General features: G+C 44.5%; 1 protein-coding gene across 1 annotated transcript in view; it reads left to right on the forward strand.

Moving 5' to 3' along the window:
- Nucleotides 1-4807: 4807 nt before the first annotated feature.
- Nucleotides 4808-23011, forward strand: part of Schip1 (Schwannomin interacting protein 1) — a 141661-nt gene continuing 123457 nt past the window's right edge. Inside the window, exons 1-3 of the mRNA XM_084592009.1 lie at nt 4808-4967; nt 6184-6279; nt 13181-13332. Coding sequence (XP_084448135.1) covers nt 4808-4967; nt 6184-6279; nt 13181-13332 — 408 coding nt within the window. The remainder of the gene's footprint in view (nt 4968-6183; nt 6280-13180; nt 13333-23011) is intronic.

Raw genomic sequence — 23011 nt, forward strand, 5'->3', positions numbered from 1 at the left:
TATGGCGTCTGCTTTCCCTGCACCATGGATGGAACACCTAACCTTCGTCCTGCTTGGTCTCCGTACCACACTTCGCAGTGACTCTTCTACCTGTGCAGCAGCGTTAAAGTTTGGAACTACTCTCCGTGTTCTTGGCGAGTTCTTCGAGCCCTCACGACCCACGCCTGCTGTCGTCAAATATTACGCCTGCCGACTACGTAGCGCTATGAGCGCTGTCATTCCACCACGTCAGCGTGAGTATTCCCGTCGCATCCACGTACCCCCCTACCTGCAGCGGTGCACTCACATCTTCGATCGCCACGACGCTGTACGCCCACCCTTACGCCACCATACGATGGTCCATTCCAGGTGCTCCGGTGTGCTCCGGTGTGCTCCTAAGCACTTTCTACTGCGCATCAACGGCCGGGAGGACACGATCTCCGTTGATCGCCTTAAATCCACCTAACTTGACTGAGACATCATCGCAAACTGTGCCATTGCAACCCCTCCCGATCGTGCCAGTTCTCGTCGCTTACGATTCGCACCCACAGCGTCCGCTTTTCGCCATTCCCCTTTGCTCGTGGCTTCATCGCTAGTGGGGGGGGGGGGGGGGGGGGAGAGGGGGGGGGGGGGGGCTTGTGGCATGCCATTGTGGTCTCGGCGCATAAGAAGACGACAGCCACGCCTGCCAAGCACGCGCAGTACGTTCTACGTGGCAGGAGGACTGAATACCGACGGTTTTTTGTCCCATTCCCGCCTGGCTCAGCGGGTCTTGTCAAATATATTTGTGGAGACCCGACGACGAGTGTGTCTGTGGTTCATTTCTACATACAGCATCAAGAATTGCCTTTTCAGTTTGAGCATTTGACACCTTTGAACCCCTGCTTACAATTTTTAATTTTTCGATTATCACAGTTATTTGATCAGAGCTCTAATTTTGTCTAATATCATCAGCACTGACATTGCGCAGCACACGAAGTGATGTCCGTGTGCTGTGCGGTGTCAGTGCACATTAAAGAACCCAGGTGGTTGAAATTTTTGGAGTCTCACTGCGGCATATCATAGCCTGAGTCACTTTCGGACGTTAAACCCTACAAAACAAAACAAACATCAAGCGTTGACTTTTCGTGCTGAGCATTTGGGCACCTCTGAAACCCCTGTCTCTAATTATTAATTTATCAACTATTTAAATTAATTAACTGATCAATTGCAAGCACATTTTATTAAATAACATCAGCAAGCATTGGCTTTCATCATGAGCAATTTGACACCTTTGAAGACCCCTTCCCTAAGGTTTATTGTTTTTAGATTATTTCAATAATACATTCAATTATGCACTATAATCGTTTGAAGTTTGATTTTATTTTCATTTCAAGAACAAAGGAGGCATCCGAGACAAAAAATGAACGTTAATTCACTTGACGGCGCTCGGGCCCCATTACATGGAAAAAGCGAGGTGTTAGGAATAACAATCTCAGAGCATTTAAAATTCAGACTGTGATTTCAAACAAGAGTTACAAACATTGCCTTTCTTAACCTGCATAATTCAGTCCGCGGAAAAACTCATTATAACTGCACAACATGAAAAATCACCAGTATCAGTGAATACCATAAAATGAATGCAGCATGAAATCCAGAAAATATAAACGAGTGAAAGAAAACAGCTAAGCATATTTACATCTGTGACATAAAAAATGAATGCATTGTTTTCTTATTAGCCTTTTCAATGTCAATTTTATTTTGGCGAAGATAATTTAACAAAGAGAGCAGAACATATGCGAGCATTTGCTGTCCAAATGTTCTCGCAAAAGGCACAATCCAAGTATCTGTAGAACGTGAAGGGTATGTTCGTGTAAGTGCTCTTAAATTCGCGATCGCAAGTGCTGTAGACTCAATGTGCTGTTTGTAGCGAACGGCTAAGTTGTACGAATAGAGATAGGCCACTGGCATTATTCTAAACCTCTTGAAAAACGGCCTGGTATGAGCGTAGTAGTCTACTCCTGCCCCCAATTCTTCACATTTCCTATCCCCTCCCCCCTCCCTTCCCCCCGCACACGCACACAATAACAACAAGAACCTCAAGTCTCCTGCTGCATGGTGAACTGCCTTTTTCTGGAGTGCATATAATCGAAATAAATTGTTTGTGTATTTTTACCCCATACAAGAAAACAGTAGTTTAGTTGAGACAAGAGCAATGAATTGTATATATGAAGCTTAATTCGGGCCGGTAGAAAATAATGGAGTTTTGCTAAACTATCCACTGTTTTTAACGTGCGTGAAATTGTTTCATTTACGTGCCTATCCCAGGACATATTTTTGTGAAATTAAACACCGAGTGCTTTTACTTCATCAACGATTTCAATAGGAGCATGGCCAAAAGTTATACTATTATTTAAAGGCATCATTGGCAACGATGACTTTATACGCACCATCAAGCTTTGAACTTTTTTTTAACGTTTTGACACCTTTGAACCCCTTTTCCTCAATTTTAGCTATTTTTTATTTATTTAATGCGTCACTTAGTGAATTAATTACAATAACTTCATTAAATCACTGTCGTATATAACTCCCCAATTAATCATAAATCACTAGAATCAAAAACTATCATGTCATGATACAATATTTCTTTACGCAGCCCCGATTATTTCCGACACGCGGTGCCTACAACGTCTACGACTTCTACTACTATACTACGACGCCGAGGGCGTTTCAACCGATCGAGCTATATAAGGTATCGCTTAAGAACATAAAACGTAGTCAGACATTTTCTCTTTGATGGCCAAACAAGTCTCCATATAACGCTTTAATATTTTCGGTCTGATTTTTATTATCCATGGATTGTGTTGCCGTTGACGTTTCCTCAGTGCAATATGACATAAATCTTTGCCATGTCCCAACAAGGTCCATTTTTTCCCCCAAGTGCAGCTTGCCGGGAAACAATAAATTTCGCGTTTTGTAATATCTTCATTTGTCTACTGTTCTCACGGTGTTGCTTTTAGCTTCTTTTTTCTCTCTTCTTCCCTTCAACCAACTTGGTTATTGGGTGTCTCTAAAACTGTGATATGTTATTATGAATGAAGTCAAAGGCTTTTTTATTTTTATTGTTTGTCGACGAGAAATTTGGAGTGCAATCTAGCATGGATTAGAGGTCATTTATCAGCCACTTTAATCATCGGCCTTCAAATTTCCCTCGCGAAAGTAGGCAACTAGATTCGCTGTGGAGGTCGTGAGTTCAGATACAATCGGCGGTATAGCGTTTTTTCTAATCATTTATATTTAATTATATATCAAAGATAAAGTGATTACATTATTAATTTATTGTTGACCAGCACCACAAGTTTTCAAAATATACAAACAAATTTCCCGGTATGACATTCTTGGTTTAGGAGAGTGTTGACTTGCTTCACGCATAAAGTATTCTAAGGTAAATAACACGACAACGAATTTAACGCGAGGAGGCCGTTTGTACCTGGAAAAAAAAATATCTTGTGATTACAACACGACCTGACGATTATAATGCGAAATCTTAGCTTTAACTTAGCACTGGTGTGATCTAACACAGCGTGAAGTGTCACGTAGGCCTGACGAGTTTGAAGCCGTTATCGCCTTTGAAGCCTGCTGTGCCGCAGCGCCGTCGTCTGTTTCTGCATGGTGGCATATTCCGGCGTTTCCACTTTGCTATTATATTTTTTTTTTTTTACCTTGCCTCGTTTGCAGCCTCTATTTAGTCGAGAAGGTGGTTTCTCCTCGCAACTTGCGAGCGTAGTAGTAAAGCTATCTTGACGAGCACAGGGTAAACAAAATTCTCGTTATATATTAATATAACGCGAAATTCGATTTCAGCAACGTGATCTCAACAAAGAAAAAAAAATCGCGCTTCAAATGTTTAAATACGGCACTTCGTAAATGGCCTCTTATTCCCCTAACTTTCTCTGCTCAGAATTGTTAACCTTTGCAGCGCTATATTTGGCGCGAGAAAGACGGTGATATCAAGAGGCGATGAGCGTCAATGCAACCAAACTGCCAGCTTAGTATCTCCTCCGTTCTTTGTTTCTAACAAGAAGCTTTTCTCAATATACAACAAATAAATTGGGTGTCCAAAGAGCGAGAGACGAGTGTAAAACGTTTAAATCGTTTAAAATATGAGATGGTTGCCGCAGTCGTCCAGCGCACATGTTGCCACCACCCAAAACCAGGAAGCATGCACTGTCAAACAAAGAGGCCTTCCTCTCTTCGTGTCCCGTTAGCCCAGGTGTTTCCTCTTCTTTCCTTCTCCTCGCCATTCTCCTTTTGTTTCGTTCCCTGGACACGCGCGGCGCGGTTGCCATCTCCTCTAAAAGGGCGTTCCGTTTGGCCGCCAGGCCCACTCCGTGACTCATTCTGCTTCGCTTGCGTTTATTACGGGCCACGATCGAAATACGTGTAGCGGTATACTAGGGCGCGCGCGGGGGACAACGAAGCTTCAGGCGCACTCCCGAACGGCTGGCAACCCCGTCGCTCCTTCACACTTTGAAGCGCGCGTGAGCTCCCTCGCTCACGGCCCGTGAAAGCATAACCGCACGCTAGGAGACATTTTTCAGGCCTGCAAAGTACGCGCTTCACCAAGTTCATTTCAGCATGTGCCTGGTGACGGCCATACGCCGCCGGCAACAGTCGTCATCAAAAGGCGGCAACTATGCTCAGCCGTACAGAGATGTGTAGACATCACGACATTTAAGGGTGCCGGCATGTCTATCGTCATTTGACTGCTGCTTCTCGTCGCTGCTGAAGAAGAGGAAACTGGCACGGTTGTGGCGTGTGCAGAGTTCGAATTGATTTTGGTGACGAGATGCGACGTGGCTGGCAACACTATTACTGGCTGCCACCGGATGGGGCCACTTCGACTCGCTCCTGGACGAAGAGGATAACTTCGTCTCCTCGCTACTTCGGCGACGGCAACCATGGAGGTGATTTCGAAACGCAGCCGGATTACTCCCACTGTCACCAAGGTAAGAGAGGGGACAAAGGAGCTCTCTCGTGCTTTGATTTTCCCCATTTTTCTTAGCAGCCACACTTCCCGCATTCCTTCTTTCTTTTTTTCGCCTTCGCCGATGGAGGCCAAAATGAATTGGCGCAAGTTCTCAACCGGTGAAGGCGAAAATGAATTGGCGGAACTTCTCAAGTTAGGATTCCCTTTGCGTGCGGTGTCTGAAATGAATTGCGTATTGTGCTCAATGTCACGGTCGCGAAAAAAGCTCGTTTGTCACAGATATACTACAGTGAGCCGAAATCCGCAGTTACGAAACTGGGCTGATGTCAATTATCCCTAGAGAATATATCCGTTCCTTCTTTTCATACCGGGGCTGGACTGCATTCTACGCGGTTTGAAAAGCGAGATATTATCGAAGCGATACGTCTACGTGACAAAAGTTCAATGTTTTTCCGTGCCTTCAAAGATTAGTTTGAAATCTTGTTCGAGAACTGCCTTTTGCTCGAGTGAAAAAAAAAAAAAAAAGCTTGCAAGTACAAGGTAGCAAACATTTTGTTCCTTAAAAATAGAGCTGTGGATGCGAATCTCACATTTTTCATTCTGTCAGTATTGTCGCAACGTGTGACGCCCTAAATTAATTTAAAAAAAAAAAACGAGGAATTACCACTTATTCGAATGCTCGCCGTGTAAATGGGGTTGTTTTAATAAACCTAGCACACCGTGCATTATTAAACTTGTTTCCGGGCGCACCTGTGCCCGTGGTCGATAGAGCGGCCCAGCCATATTGTCGGCTTAATATCCCGGCTGCTGCATCGATCAAGAAGTAGAATCGAAAGGTGTTTTTTAAACTTCGAAGCCGGCCAGCAATAGACAGAGCCTTCCTGGTTTTTGCTAGAAAAGTGGCTTTTTTATTGTTTTGTTTCATGGATTTTATTTCTTCAGTAGGTGCTAAGGCTGCTAAACAAGTAGAAAGAGCGAGGAACGTTTTAGACTATAAGACTATACACTCTTAATCGGTATGGTTTGAGGCGTAGATATTAGAGCTCTGTGGACCTTCTATCGTGCCACGTCGTAAGACTTCGTCCCTTGCAAGTCCAATTTATATAGACCTTGGGCGAACGTTTCCTCCGCACTATTTTTGACGAATGGCCTTTTACTCTTTCTTCAGGGCACAATACTTATGAGCACCCTTCTAAGATCCCGCTGTAGCTTTTGTGGGAGTGTGCACCATGCAGTTCCTTACATGATCATCCGAAGCTCGCACCGAAGTACACTCCTCACCATCACCACAATGAACACAACCATCAGCATGATCATCATCATGACGACCAGTAGGAACCAAGTTCGAGAGGAGCTCTCTACGATGCTTTCTTGTGGTCTCGGCATTCACTATTAAAATTTCGTTCTTGATGTTCCCTTTGACGCTGTAATGGCCTAATGCACTTGCTAGTTTCTAAATTTTGAGTATATGTGTCTTTTGACATCACTTCCTTCCGTCGTATGTTGTGTACATACATAAACTCTGTTCAATCGTAAACTGCACGCCAGCAGCTCGCTTTTCACGGAGTGGACAGCCGCCCCTAGCCTTATCGGAGTTAAAATTGCGCAAAAATTGAGCTCTATGGAAAAAAAAAAATATGTTGATAGCGAAGCTTGTAGTCTTTAAGATTATGAACTACTATTCTAAATGCTTGCCTGCCAGTATATTAATTAGATATTGTGTCTTAATTCCATGCCATCTAGCTGCGATGAGAAACTGGGTTATCTGTTACCCTATTTTTGACTGGTGCACGAAATAACGTCATAAAACGCAATTTTTTCTACGATTCACACCTTCTATTGTCTTATGTGCGGCAGTATATATAGGTAAAACAAAACGGGTTCATTCAGGTAGCCACTCTTTTTCCTCGGTTTTAAAATACTGTTCGAAATATGAGCCTTCCCTCATGCAAGTTAGAGCGCGAGAGAGATAGCAATATTATGAAGCTCAATTCTTCAAGTGCTCACTACAATTGTAATTCATTGTTTCGGTACTATGTTTTCTTCAGTTACTGCTCAAACACGTAAATTGTGGAGACAAATCATATTATGACGGCCGGAGCACCGGCCTAATTTCAGCTTTCTCTGAACCCTAAATGAGTTACAATCACTCGCGCGAGCCTGAAGGAACAGAATCGAAAACAAGAAAAAGAGAAGACACCGGCAGGCCAACTTCATTTCCGAGAGCTAACGATGATTAATCGGCAGCCCGCACCTTGCCCCTCGAACGAGGCCCAGGCGCTTAAGGCGGACTCTGAACACGCATGGTTGCGCGAGACATACGGGCATTGCGGAGCGACGAGTATTTGGCCAATACTCTCTCCTCCGTGTTCCATGCTTGGCGCAAACCCGCCCGACACAGTCGTTCCTCTTGCTCCCGCCTTTTTTGATCGGGTTCCTCCCGAACCCCCTCCACGACGAACAGTAATTCGTTCCATCAATAAGAGTATGTGCGTCGCTCACCATTTGAACGACAGGAAGAAAGGCTATGATTAATTAGTTTCAGCTGAAACCAGCAATTTCGTGCTCGCAGCTGAAGTATCTCGCTTGAATGGAAACGGTTCAATAGAAAGAGATGGAAAGAACTGTGTAAAAGGGAGCACCAAAATATTGTGTATGGTTCACTCAATTCGTTCGTACGAACGAAGTGTCTTATCCACGTTCTTCAAAGAGTAAATTTCGTTCTGTCTCTATTTCTCTCTCTCTCTCTTTTGAGCAGCCTGCATTCGTATACGAACTCCAGATAAAGAATTCCTTTCAGTAGCATAGCTGTAAACATAAGTTGCCAAGAACCTCGAGGGTGGGTCTCGTCTTCACCGCCGCAAAGATTTTGAGCCTTGATGGTGTCTTGAAAGCAGATTCTATCGCCTGGTTGGTTTTGGGCTACCCCGCATGCATTTTGATGTGCATCTCGTTAAAAACGTTTGAAGCATTGCGTATTATAACGCGAACAAGTTTGTTGTGAAGTCTCTCCCTCTTTAGATAAATATTTTTGTCACCGGCATTTATACGTTCCCGGCACAGGAATGGTAAAGCGAAGCGCGAAAACATCCGCACTTCCATTTTACGGTTGAAGCGCGCTGTGTGAAACTCGTGATGAGGGCGATGCCGCTATCCATTTGGCAGATATAAGAAAAATTTAGTTTGCGAGACCTTCAACGCAGATTTAGGTTGGGTGGCTACCTGCTAATGTACCGCCAGAATTACTTTAGCCAGTGACATGATTATTATTCAGAAGACTGTGATAATTTTCGACAGCCTGGGAAAGGAACCTCAATTTGCAATAGGTCGCGAAGCACTGGAAGTGGTAGGCGAATATGTCTACTTAGGACAGGTAGTGACCGCAGATCCTGACCACGAAAGGGAAATAAGTAGGCGAATAAAATTGGAATGGAGAAAATTTGGCAATTACTCGCAGATTATGACTAGTAGTTTAAGACGAAACTATATAATAAATGCGTCTCACCTATGGGGTTGAAACATGGAGGCTAAGGAAAAAGGTTCTACTTAAGTTGAGGTTAACGCAGAGGGCAATGGAACGAAAAAAAGATAGAACATGTAATGCGAGGAGAGGATAACCGATGGTCGCTGGGGGTAACAAACTGGATTTCAAGCGAAGGAAAACGTAGCAGAGTGCGGCAGAAAATTAGGTGGGAGAACGAGGTTAGGAATTTTCTTGGAGTAAAGTGGATGCAGCCAGCACACGACCCCGGTTAATTGGAGGAGGGATATCGGAGAGGCCTTCACTCTGCAGTGGGTATATTCTGGCTGATGATGATGATGATGATTATGATGATAATGATGATGGTGATGATGGTGATGATGATTATTATGATGATTTATACACCGATACATTAGGATGCTCAATGTTCCCCCAGAGAAGCGGCTTTGATGTCGATGTAGCAGCAATTAAAACGCTAATCTCCTCAATTCGCCACATTTCCAAAATAAATGATGTGCAACTAAGTGTGAGTCATTTTCTTACAGCCCCTTGCGCAATCACAGACTCAAGCACATCGAATGACAAACGGAATAACATATCAAGAAACACTTTCTGAGCTGACGTGTCCGCCAGCTGTGCTCTGTCCATAAGCAGTGTGCGAAAAATCTGAGTGCTTTTCTACCTACTAGCAGATTCAAGCTCCACAACCTGGCACATTATGAAAACAGAAACCGGTTGTTTTAAAATGCTTAAACCCCGATCGCAAACATGTTGCTATATTCACAATTCGACCTAGTGCAGGGCGCACTCCACTCCGAACGATCTCCAACTATCCCTTTCTTGATCCAGCAAACTTCCTATTCTCGTCCACCCACGTGACTGCCGCCCCCTGCTACGTTGATCCCCCGTCTTAAATCCGCTTCATTAGACTGAGGATCTCTATGATATCTGTCTGCTTTCAACATTGCATGCCGGGTCTATATGGATTTCCTCTTCTTGTTTTCAAGTAGGATATCATTAATTCGTGCTTGTTCTATAACTAAATCTGCTCTCTCTCTTTTCTCCTAACGTTGCTCCTCTATTTTTTTTCTTCATAGTCAATAACGTGCGTTTAAAAGTCCTATCTTGAAAGTTTAAGTTTTCTCGCTGTACAGGTTTATGCGACACTCGAAGAATTACCATAACTTTGCATTTTCGAGTACTTGCTCTCCATGGTTAGCTGTAATCTCAGAACTGCTCCACTAAGTTCCGAAGTGCCTACGTATTTCAAGCCGACGAAGAAGTTTTTATTTTTCGGCAAGCAATTTATAAAGAGAGCGCATGGTGCGACATAACGACCGGCCGTTTTCTTTTCGGGGAGCCAGACCGCATGCGCGTCGTCATGGAAACGAGCTGTCCTCCCGCTCTGTCAAAGTCTAGTTAGCGCAAAAAGCTCTCCAGCAGAAAACAGACACGGAAACAAGTAATGAAGATATTAATAAAAGACGTCGCGCTCTTATGTCCCTCTCGCCCGTCAGCTTCTTTAATGATTTGTAACCTTAAAAGGATGGAACCAAGCATTTCCAAGTTCCACAGCACGAAATCGAAAACGTCTGAAACGGGAGTTTTTATTGCGCTTGCCAAAAATGTTTTCAAGACGTTTTAATTATACATTTTATTCTTCGATATCCTTCAGTAAATAGGAATCTAGAATGTCGATTATTTCCTTGTTTCTATCTCTTCCTAATTAATTTTTCTTTCTTTCTAAAAAGGTATGCCTTATTTAAATTTCCAACTGGTGTTAAATTAGGCACATAAAAAAAAAAAACATCATGTCGTATTCAAATATGGTTTTCATGAGAGAGTTATGAGACGCAAATTACTGGTTTCTGACCTCTTATTTTATTGAGTAATCCTCGAACACTAAGATCTGCTGCAGCAGTGAATAAAATTTTCCTCGACGGCTCCACAAAGAAGTCCAACGAAGATTAGAAGCCGTGCATACATTACTGCTGAAACACAAGACCCGAAATTTTCATTCTTCATTTCATTTCAATTTTCATTTCGCCGCACGAAATCATCACCTCGCTTAATTTTCAACAAGGACTCTCCTATCATAATGCCTGCGTTCTTTCGTTGTACACTTTATCTTCGGTCCACTTTCTATTCGGGTTCACAAGCGCTCCTAAATCTGCGCAACAAAGTAATTTCGGCTTCTGACCGCTCATTCGCAGCTCCCGTACACGGAGCAAAGCAAATACAGCGAGGTGTGCAACACGAGTAAGCCCCTCTTGCGCCAGTCTTGCCCAGCCGCTGTGAGACAGCGAGCTTGCTTCAAGAGGAAATGTAATTTATTCCGGCGCCGGGGACGAGGATTAAAAAAAAAAAGAATCAAAGGTAAGAGGATAAACTTTAAAAATGAAACTTCCATCTAGGCCGGGCACGTCAGACGCTGCTGCTTCCTTCCCTTCTTCGCTTCCTCGCTTCCTCGCTATATTTCTGCGCAGTGTCGTTGAAACCAAAAACTTTCGCGCCTTACACTGGCATACGGTAAGTGAAAAGGTCCGGGCAGGCGCGCGACTGCTGTCTACGAGTCGTTTTGCGCCTTTACACCCCGTGTCACGAATAAATTAAAGGAGTCGCTTTTGAGCGGCTGCTGCAGCGTGTAATTCGGCGGACCGTTTGGGAAAGCATGGCGCGGATTGACGGCGAGCAACGGGTCATGCTGAAACGTGCGTCAGCGTTGCAAAATATGTTTTTAAAATCGCTGCTCGTGCCACGTGGCACACCTGTCTCGAACGCTTCTCCCTTTAGGCATCGATGCATTCTCGCAATTTCGTCGCAGATGTAATATAGTTTGTGACTTCTGGCTTGTTTTGAGCTGTCCGCTTCTGTGCTCTTGTTCTAAGTTCAATTTAATACAGTGCGTGTAATAAAGGACCACACGGATATCTTAAAGTGCATACTGCTTCTGTTGCCCTTGCGAAGAAAGTGTGTGTAGTAGAGGACTTAGGATGGAACCCGGAAGTATGTAGCCGAAGCTCAAAGGTCAAGAGTGAACGTAGCCTTTATATTCAAGAGCCTTTACTTCACGGCAGGACTACTATTTATAACCTCTCAGCCACAGGACGCCTAGTAGGCGTTTGCCAAGTACACATACACACACAAACAGAAGACACTCCCCTAAGCGGAAAATAAAAACCTCGAACTCGATACCACTGAAAGCATGACAAGCATTAGGCCGGTGAAATGACGGCTGCAAGAAAGATCTCGTTGACTTCCTGATCTTTAAATTTTTGAGCTCTTGTTACAGTATGGCAAAGATTAAGTTTCTAGTTAAGCTATTAGTTTCTAAATAAGAACATCTAAAACACTCATATTAAGCTCATGGTTAGCAACTTAAATTTAGTATTGTCACTGAATTAACAAAAATACAGTCAGGATAAGGATTTTTGTTTAAATCATGCCAACAAATTTTCAGTTCCAATATTGTTTCTGCTGATCAGAATACCTCTCTAGTGAACTAAATTTTAGCTTTTATCTCAAGCTTTAAAATAGCTCACTCATTTTTATGATGTGACTGCTAGAAGTGACACCATAAAGACGGCGGGCATGAAATAATACCTTAAAACATTAGACAATATTTATTCTCCGCACAGTAATTTGCTTATAGAGCAAGTAATGATTTAATTTCTCACCTCCTTCACGGACTCATGTGACAAGTAATTCGTGGAAGACAGTTTCGTGCAGGTGTCTGTCTAAACGTCGAGACTGCGGCGCGAAGGGCCGTGGGGAGATTTAGCCTTAAACTAAGCACCGACACTATACCTAATAAGTTGTAATTGTTGGCAAATTTGGAACGTCGGAATTTTTATTTAATATACTGATTCGCTCAAAGATACAACTGAAAAATGCAAAATTGCAAGTATTTGAATCATTCCTAAAGAATAAACCTCCTTTTTTTTTCTTCAAGGTGCACCGCATCTTAAGAAAAATAGAGTTAGCTTTTCTTCCTTTGCTATCATCTTATCAAGCACTCGGAGACATAATGAGGAGCAAAACAATGCAAAAATCTGATCCCCCTCGTAACTTGTCTACAGGAACCCGAGGCGTCCTTTGAGGACTTTTCTGCCCTACAAGAAAAATAAGTACCCATAAAAGTTCTTACTCCGTCCATTTCTCCCAACGCTTTTTGTTAACAGAAAAGAACTCAAAATTATTAATTTTTTTAGTAATTATTTATCTACCAAGAGTAAACTTTTATACAGCAAGAGGGCATTTACTTATCCTTTTTGGGGCTACTTGAAACTCTTAATGGTCTAACTAACGCAGATTCTTCGTTCAAAGAAGCGATAGGATCAGCGAGCATGTGTTTTTTTTTTTTTTTTGCATCCTTAGGTATGTTACACTAGAGGATAAATTACTGTTTTCAAAATTTGTAAACGTATTGCATACCTGTGTGTGTGTGGGGGGGGGGGGGGGGGCTGCAATGGTGAATTTTCAAGGAAAATTACATTGTGATTGCGAAGAATGCAAATGTTGAAAGCGTATATATGCAATAGTTGATTAAAACGATAGAAGAATAAATAATTTTACAGTATTGGGGAGCAAAAAGTACCCTAAATATAAAGTAGACGAATGTGAAGATCCGAACTTCATTAGTAAATGCGTTATTGTAGACCATATGGTCTCTGAAATCATGTTTGGGGTCATTTTCCTGAAATTTTTCGTCTGATACAGTTGCCGAAATTTGAATGATTTTCTATTCGCAGGCTCTCGCCAACGATGGCCTTGGTGGGAACAAGAGTGGGTGCCTTCTCCGCCGGCCAGTCAACGCCGGGTGAAAGACGTCACGCCACCGGAAGTAATGACGGACCCCTTGGGCGCACTTTGGGAGTCTGCTGGATATCCCTACTCTGAAGAGGTAAATCAGGGCCAAGTAGTATATTAGTCGCACCCTTTAGCTTTGTAAAATATGCGATGCGTCTTCCAGCGTAAAGCCCAAGCCTAATAATTCTCAGCTTCATTCATGTCATATGTTGAATTTTCGAATCCCGTTGTGACGAAGAAATCAATACATAGTTACTGGACAACCATGGTGAGCAGAATGCGCTCAAACGCAGCCAGAGTGCAGCACTGACAACTTTTTCATATTTTCAACAGCATCATGCTTCATGTTGTGGCTAGTAGCTTTGTTGAACAGCATAAGCCTAAGCTCAAAAGGGCACCACCTAGCAAGTCCTTCTTTTCATTATACACTTAATATATGCCTATACCTAAAAACACATGTTAATATGGATGAAGAGCCATTTTCACGATATACTATCTATGCGTACAAGTTCTTTGGGCAAGTTTAGGCTGATACCTGCTTTGTGAGCGCTCAGAATCATTAAAATGTAATGTAGTTATCACTCCGCCGCTTGCAATTCAGCAGTCTAGTACTCGACCATGGAAGACCATCAAAGTTGTTTAGCCTCGAGGAGAAGTTTGAGAGCGAGCAGACACTCTCGCAGTGACTTTTCTACTTGATCTTCTCGCCCGGCCTAATGCGTTTTTCTGGTAAGACACGCGGTGAGCGAGATAAGTGTACGTGCGCAAAGGAAAAGAAAAGAAGGGAATCGAAAAGACTCTGCGCAGAAACGCGGTAGGCGGTGTTGTTGATGGAAGCTTAATGCAGCGAACATCTTGGAATGAAGCGCGAGAGAAGTCGGGAAGTGGAATATCGGTCGTGCTAGAATCGCTAGGTGCCTCAAGACGCTGCAAAAACGCGACGCACGAGTTGGTACCCGAGCAAACTTAAAATAGAGACTTCGCTGCTGCATAATGTGTTCGACGCCGTCACGGCGAATTTCCTTAAACCAAAGTGACGATCATACGGGTTGGTTTATCGCACTCGAGGCTCTAGTTCCCGAGAGCGTATGCTGTAGCTGTTGCTTTTGTTGTTATTTTGTTTACATCTTGTGGTTTGTACGTTTTTTTTTTTATTCAGATGGAAGCAGGAGCGCTTCGCTCGACTTCTTTTGCATAAACTTCGCCGGATGGCACAGTTTGCAACCTTTAGGTTCTCACAAAAACATAAATCAAAAAAAGAAAAGAAATTAAAAAGATAATATTTCGCTTAACTGATTATAATACTTTGTGTCGGAGAGATCTGAGATATTCTTTGCTCTTTTTAGCCCTTCCTGCTACATAGACATGGCATTGACAGTTTATTCAGGCCATCGTTTTGACACACGCTCGGTAGGACAAAGCCTGCCAGGAAGATATCTGGGCTCGATGTGTTTTTAATACCGGCTGTCAACGGTGACAATTCGCAGCAAATGTTCACAGTTTTTCGCGAGTTGAAGGGAAATAAATCGCTGGTTCTGGGCGTGAAATGTAAAAAGTATCCAGCAATGCGCTGAGGTGACAGGGATATTTCAGAGTTAAGTTAGTACTTCTTTTTCAAATGTCTGCATTTTAATTCCTCTCCCTTCAAGCATTACACTCTTAATCTCGTTCCACATAGGTTCCAGTTATAAGTGAAACTTCAAAAAAAGTTCCGCTTAATAAGTGGACTTTATTAAAAGTTCCACTTATAAGCGGAACGTATGTGGAACCAGATTAAGAGTGTACTTAACATGGGCCCATAAGTACCATAACGTTTAGTCATTGTGCAAGACGAAAGGCATGATAAGTCCGTCAGACGTACATCCTAAATGAATGAATGAGTGAATGAATGAATGAATTAATTAATTACTAAATAATAAATAAATAATTAATTAATTAATGACTACCGAATGCAACCTGCTTCGCATGCGATAAAAGCCGCAAAATGTCGTCGCTACTGCATATCTCTGTTACCTCTAACCATAACAGAGCTACTGAGTTATTTTCCTGCAAGCTGTGCAAGTTCGCAGCTTTTACCAGTACCAATAAATGAAGTGGTTTTCATTCTGATCTGATAGCTTTGTCATGGCATGCAATTTTAACGCAATGTAATTTTTATAACTTGAAAGTGTGAAAAAATTCAGCGCGGAAGAGGCCTTGCAAGTTTGTTACTTAAAATGATTGCTATTCAGCTGAGGCGGTTCTGCGCGGCGTTTTATCAACCCTGTATGAAAGTAAACGTTATACAGGCAGGCAGCTAAAAGTAAAGCGCCTCATTTTTTTATTTAAAAAAAAATATGAGGAAAAAATAGGCGTCAAACGACAAAACAAAAATACTGATGAAGTGACGTTTGAGCTCATATATAGAAGCCTTGTTCACAATACAGGCGAAACGAACAAACTACGCGCCTTAAATACGGCGTATGATCGATCGGTTTGAAACTCTAAAATTTCGCAAATAATGCAGCGTACCTGCCGGACCTGTACTTTACAGTATAATCTTCATAAAACTGAATGGTTTTGGAGCACAGGTGAACTAGGGCACGCGTGTCTTCTTTGTACCAGATTTTTGTTATTATTCTGCTCCATACATATCCTCCCGGCACCGGCACCAGCACAGGCGACTACGCCCACCCTCACGTCAGCCTGAAAACAGAAGCCAGTGCCAGGTTTTACTAGACTATTGCCCTACAGTAATGGTTTGGCATCGTCTGAGTTTTACCTCACGCTTCGCGTATGCGATTTCAAAACTATTAAAGCGTTACTCACATCTTGAACACATGTACCGTGATATAAGAGACATCTGGGCGAGTTGGTACGGTGACATGATGAAAAAAAAAAACAGCGCTACAGACGTGAACGGAGGTGAAGAACCCTCCGCAGTGCCCGTCCTGTTTGTTCTTCACCTCCGTCCACTTCTGTAGCGGTGTTTTTTTTTTTTTTTTTTCAACATGTACCGTATTTGCCAAAAGTAACCAGGCTGCATGTCTTGCTTCTCGCTTGTATTGTGAAGCCAACATGGATCTCCAGAGGATCATAACTTGATGAGAAGTGAGTACAAGAGCTCGTCTTTATTTTGCACTGATTTACAGCTTCAAAACAAGTAAGAATTCTGCTCTACCCGACATACATACCAATACGGCGTGCATGCCCTCGTTCACCAGTGGCGCAAAGCCATACATGTTGACGGAAATTACATTCAAAAGTAATTTTGGTCAGGTAGACGTGTGCCTGTATTCTTTGTGAATTTAATAAATTAAAAAAAAAGTGATAGATAAGAAAAAGATAGACGTGCTTCTTGGGCTCCTTACTACAGTTTTTCCGTTTCCATCGTATGAAGTGCTTCCGAGGTAAATAGGTTTCTTTTTGCACCTGGTGCATTGCTTAGGCCCCCATAATGGTCACGACATAAAACTTATTTGGGGTGTTTAGGCCGCAAATATCAATTAAATTAGCTTGATTTAAACAAATTTAGAAAACAACATGTTAGTATGTTTTCAGTTATTATACAGAAAACTTTGTCCTAAAATGCATCTGTACAGTACGAATCAAGTTAATTTCACTAATAAGGAAGACATCAGAGTGGCGTATCCCTGCTTTAGTAGTTAAATTAATTTTGTTGGTACTATACTGATGCATTCGAGGACAAAGTTGCCTGTAAAATAATTGTAAACATTCTGGCATATTGTTTGACCAGGTCTGTTTAAAACAAGGTAATTTCATTGAGATTTTCGGCCTGAAACACACCGCATATATTTATTTATGTTGGTAGGTTCTACTGCTCAGCCCCGACATGGGAACATAGATTAATCTTCTCTAGTTGGCTGAAAACGCCACCGCTGCTCGAAAGATAGAGGGCGGTGGCCTTTCGGCTCGCTCATTTGTATCCGCTGGTAATAAAGGTTCACCACCACCACTACTAAGGAAGTCTTGTTATACAAGTTGTAAGTTATATCCGCTCACCCCTTTCCCCCAGTGCAGGGTAGCAAACCGGTTTATTTTACCGGTTAACCTCCCTGCCTTCCCTCCTCATCTTCCTCCTCCTCCTCGTCTTATACACGTCCTTATCTACTACCACGGCGGCCTCTCTGAAGATTACTCACTCTTATGGTGCAGCATATAGTTAAAAAGGAGTCTCACCCACAAATACGCATCCAAAAAAAGTTTGCCGGATGCTGGGGCTAGCAATGCGACAGAATGAGGGAGGACGAAAAAGAAGACAGCGGTGTACTCTCACCATCTTTTACTTTGACGCGCTTGTAGATTCAGTATGTACCTTTGCCCCACAAGTGAGTTTTGTTTTCAGCACGTGCATGAGCGTTAGAGCAAATTTATTGCAGCGAAGAGCTTATTCATGTCACGTCAACTGCACGATACACCTATATAAGGCAACCATGATGCGCAGCCAGCAAGATTGGGGGCGAATCACGTCGGGAACACAAGAGCAAGATAATTCTTTGGCAGGCAAAATTCGGTAATGACTCCCGCCCCAGGGCATGGCGGGGGGGTAATTTTACCAGCGTCCTTCAAACACCTGCTAGAGAAGAGGTCTGCACTGCCGCCTCCCGACCCATCTTTGTGAGACGCCTTTTCGGCCCGTGATAACACTCCAGTTCGACCTGCCAACAGTATGGCGACAGAACTTACAGAGTTGTCGCGCACGGACCTCTTGCCGATCGCTGTTTCCAACAGTGAATCAACACGACTCACCGTCATGTGATTCGATGCTTTCGGGAGCTCTCTAAAATTTTTCTAAACAACAAGAGCCACCACGAAAGCAATGACTTGTTTCGATATGAAAAATTGGCTGCGTTTTGACCAATGGCCATCCCGAGTAGAATTTCGAAAGCAGCGAATTACGAAGATTTGCTCGCCTAAGCCGATCAGCCTCTGCTCAGCTCAACTTCTCCATGGCTGACTGCGCCGGTACCATCGCGATGCCACATTTATACACCCCGTGCATGCGCAGTGGCTTGGGCAAATTGGAAGAGCTATGACGTCACTGCCCATGCGCGGTGCGGCGCGGCGAACGCGGCGGCGGCACCTCTGAGTCACCGCGCCGCGGAGGAGTCGGCGGTGTCCCAGCGCAACAGCTCTGCACCGTGTGACATCCCTCCCTCCTGGCGCATGCGCACTTGGCGCAGCGGTGCTGGTACCTCTCAGTAACCCGCACGGCGGAGGAGTCGGCGGCTTCACCGACGCGGCTTTCACTCCAGCTGTGCTCCGTGTATCGTCACTCGATCCTCGCGCATGCTCAGGTTGACTCATCGGGGGCTCCGCGAAATGGCTCACCGGATAGCGTAGTGTTGCTTCCGCAACAATATAATCTTCTCGCCTGTCTTGACAAGCGCTACCACAAGGTGGCTTGGCAGTGCAGCTAGCCGAAGCTTGAGTATTATACTCGTGTTTTACTCCCGACAGTACACCTCCTCATACCTGCTCTGTTTGAAAAACAGGCTGACTTGTGCTGAAAAACATTGCCCACGATTACGTTACTTCCTAATGCGAAATTTGAGCGTAGCTCATCAGTTGTTCCATCTTTTCGGTAAATTGAGGCAAAGATTTCGAGCAAGACACCTATGTACAATTACAGACAACTTTTTTCTTTTAATTTTTCACACGTTTTCCTTCAAGAAACACTCCACTAACAGTTCTTGGCTGTCATGAAAGATGCTTTGTGGTCGGAGAAATGAAGAGAGTAATTGAGTTAGTGGGAGGTTGCGGGAAGCAGCGCGTGGGCCCTTAGGAACGTTACGCGACGAACAGATAGCAGCGACTGACTGATGCTGCTGACGCCGCTAGCGAGTGAAGCGAGTGAGAGCGGGATGCACGCATCGTGATCCGCTGATAGCGAGCCGCGGCGTTTCGGCATCCGCAGAGCACCCTCGCCGCCACACATAAAAGGGTGGGGGGGGGGGGGGGGGGAGCCCCTCCTCCTCTTTCTGCATGACGACGACGGTTTTCTACGCAGCACGTCGTCTTGACTCGCTAGCGGCGTCAGCGGCATCAGGTCGCTGCTAGCGTTGCCTCCGGCGACCCCCCCCCCCCCCTCCTTTCCTCGTGTTCTCCGGTTGCTGCGCGCGCTCCTGCCCCAATCGTTCGCCGCTGAGTGTCCCCCCACCCCTCTTCCTGCGAGGCTCCGATTCCCGAAGCGCCGGCTCAAACTGGGGGGCTGAAAGGGGGGCTGAAAGGGGGGCAGAAAGGGGTGCAGAACTGGTTACGACGCCGACGACGCCGACGCGAAACCCAGGAACGAGCGCCAAAGAGCTGCGCTAAAAAGAAAAAAAAAAAAAAGGAAGAAGAGGAAGAAATGTGCACCCGCGCCCCGCGAACTTTCGCTCCCCTTATACTGTCTTGCCCCTGTAAAGGGTGCATCACTGCTTTGTTTGTGTGACTGAGGGAAAGCCTTTGACTGTGTGAACGGAAGTGTGCGCGGAAAACACTCGTGAGTTTATTAGGCATAGTTCAGCATTGTCGCCGTTGTAACTTTTTCCGGAGGTGGCACCCTTGTGCAGGCTCCGGAAAGTAAATTATAGAGGCCAATTTTACATTTTAAGCATTCGCAAAGGAGAAAGAAAAAACGCATTTTGTTTAGCAATGCCAGCGTTTGTAAGACATTTTAACACGGTAGCGTTAAGGGCTCCGTCTCGCAGAAAGGTCGGTGTTGTCGTCGGCGGCCGCCGTCTCGCGTCGTGTCGTGAGCGAAAAATTCCAGAAGCATTAATAAATAAAAACAAGTAGAAAAATTCGCCGACCTGAGGAATCGAACGCGGGCCTCCGGGGTGCGAGACGAGCACGCTAACATCTCCGCCACACCAGCTTTTTTTTTTTTTTTCTTCACCAGCAAGATGCTTTGAAATGGACAAAGGCGCGTCTATTGATTGCGGTGTTGTCTCAGAAATGTCCCTTAGAGAAGTGTAGTGTGGCGTATAATAATAATTGTGAGCATGTAAATCACACAATTACAGAACACGCAGTTAAGCGAGTTGCAAATTACTTTTCCGCTGTACTTCCTTTTCGCTCGGCGTGCACGTAGCGCCATCATGCGTGTGGCGCACAGAATAAGATAGACAGGGCATGGCCTCCGAGATCTTCATCGCGCCGGCTCGGATCGGCAACGATGTTGCCGACGAACTACGACTGCAACTTGAGGCCCGCGCGTTGTCCTCAATGTGGCTGGCAGCGCTTCTACGTTCCGGAAGGATTAATAAATAAAAATGAGCATAGCAAGTTGCTCTATGTAGGAATTCGAAACAGAGCCTCCCTTCTCAGTGCACGCCTCAGCCGCATTGTAAGCGAAGGAACGCTTGTACGCGCGAACTGGAGCCGATAGGTTCTCTCGCAGAGGCCGCTAGGGGAAGCGATGACGTCACCGCTGGGGCATGAAGCGTCATAACATGAGCTCGCTCTTGAGAGACGTGTAGTGAAAGCGGTTGCGTCTACCAGTGCCGGGTGCACCCCGGTGTCTCTTGTGCTATCGCGTTCCATTCTTAAAGGCAAAGCTTAAGCGTCCCCCAAATTTTTCATAAAGATAGATTAACGCGTACTAACTGCTTCTCGCCTAAGGGCATCTTAGTGGCTTCGTTCAGGGGTGAGGAAAAGAAAGGAAGACAACTTGTGGACTGCGGCATTGTTGGCCTGGACAAACATCGTCTGCGACATGCGCAACTTGGAAGGTCGACAAAAAGAGCTGCTGCGGTTGCACTAAAGCACTGGGACATTAATTTAGATTTCATTGCAGGATAGTAGGATGCCAAAAAGGACGCAATCTACAATATTTCGTAAACGGCTATTGCTAAATAAAGTGAGCGCCTAACGTGTCGTCCCACTTTGAACTGTAAATTATGCATTATCCTGCGTCGATTATATCGTTGAGCACGCACATGCAAATATCGTTTCCCCATGTTTTCACACCAAAACTCTTCTAAGTGGGTGGCGACCAACGATTTGACCAAATTGATAATCTCTGGAGCTAGCTGACAAGACAGAGTGACAAGACAGAGCAGCGCGTCAAAAACGCTGTCATGCTACGCATCGTTCATCTCGGCTGACATCAGAAAATACTAATCATCATGCCAAAAACGACCTCATTAGGTGTACTTATTTAACGATGAGCGCGAACTAATACGGCAGTGCAACAAATATGAAAACTGTCTGCAAGGTATGCATAATTTTCTCTGAGGTGCTCACGTTTTTAAAGTAGTTTAGTACACAGAGCATTGCTCGCACTTTTTTCATATTCCATGCCTACTGTGCCGAAACACAGCGTCTATGCGATACGTTGGAGCATCTTGGCCCATGCCTGTTGACACAGACTTAGTTTCACTGGAAGTGGCCGCGTCTATAGTTGGCGGTGAAGGCCTTTGTCGGACATCTGCAATTGGCAATCACTTTTCCGCATGCTAATTATTTTTTGATGGCTACCTTGTGAACTTAGCTTCATTTTCTTTTTCACCTTTGCATACTCTAATCCATTTCCCTTAGTGTAAAAACCGGTCGCTCGTCCCGGTCAACCTCACCACCTTTCAACCCCTTCCTCATGGCGTGAATTGTTTAATCTACAGCACACAAAAACGAGGCTGGTGCTGCTGCAGCAGCGACTTGGCAACGCCCATGAAGCCTCCTTTAATCATGCGGGGAGAGGCGCGGGTTTTTTAAGGCGGGTTGTCTTGCCACATATACAAAATTAGCTCACTTTCTGACTTTTAAGAACATAGTTTTTGAACTTGCGTTGTCGAACGCAAAGACTTTCTCAACGTTCTGGCAATTTCGACCACCTGGGGTTCTTTAATGTGCGCTGACATCGCACAGTACACAGGCTCCATGATTTCCGGCTCCATCTGAATGCTACCCCCGCAGCCGCGATTTGACACCGTGACCTTAAGTTCAGCCGTAGAGCGCCCTAACCACTGAATTAGTCTTGCGAGTGACTTCAAAATGAGATTTCGTACAAGTATCTCGACGCTATCAGTCATAATAATCAGTTAATTCAAACTACAAATGTAGGGAAGGAGGGAGGTCGCATTTAAGCTCTGCCTTTAAAAGTATGACGTAGCAGCGTTAATAGCTCCACTTTTCCCACACTCCGCCCCCATGCGAGTCCTCATTAGTGCATAATTATATTTGCTACTCGTTTACCCATTGATCTTTTTATCTGTGCCTCTGTTGTCTCGTGCATACTCATTAGCATATAGTCCGAAGTTATCTGCATAAATCCTCGCTGTAGCTAAACCGTACGAACGTACCGGTCTGGTTTTGGGAAAGGATGTATAATTCAGGACCCAAGGATCCTGTAAGGCTGGAATACGATCTCACCCTTCCATCTCAAAGGCGAAGCCCACTTTGGCAGCGACTGGAAACTCGGCCTTGTCAACCATTCTCGTGACGTCACATAACTCGATGACCAATCAGGGGAGGCCATGGCACGCACCTACTAACTATACCTGCCAGAACCATGCTCGGCATTTTTCGCTTACAAAGAGGACAACAATGATACCAGGTTTTCTAGAGATCAGGGCCTTTAACGCCATCGCGCGAAAATGACTCTGAACGATGGAGGCAAACAGTAAGATTGCTATTCGCGTAAACTCAACTGCGATCTAATAATTTGGTTTAGCTTCTTTGAAATCCTCTGCGCATGTAACTTCCATATCAAATTGTACACTATAGTAAGCATCAAGTGTGAAGCGAGCTCCGCAGAAACGTCGCCTCGCCCCGCCTCGCCTTTTAATTCA

The sequence above is a fragment of the Amblyomma maculatum genome, chromosome 2 (assembly GCF_055883805.1).
Source record: "Amblyomma maculatum isolate TAMU_Amacu chromosome 2, ASM5588380v1, whole genome shotgun sequence".
Classification (NCBI taxonomy): Eukaryota; Metazoa; Arthropoda; class Arachnida; order Ixodida; family Ixodidae; genus Amblyomma; species Amblyomma maculatum.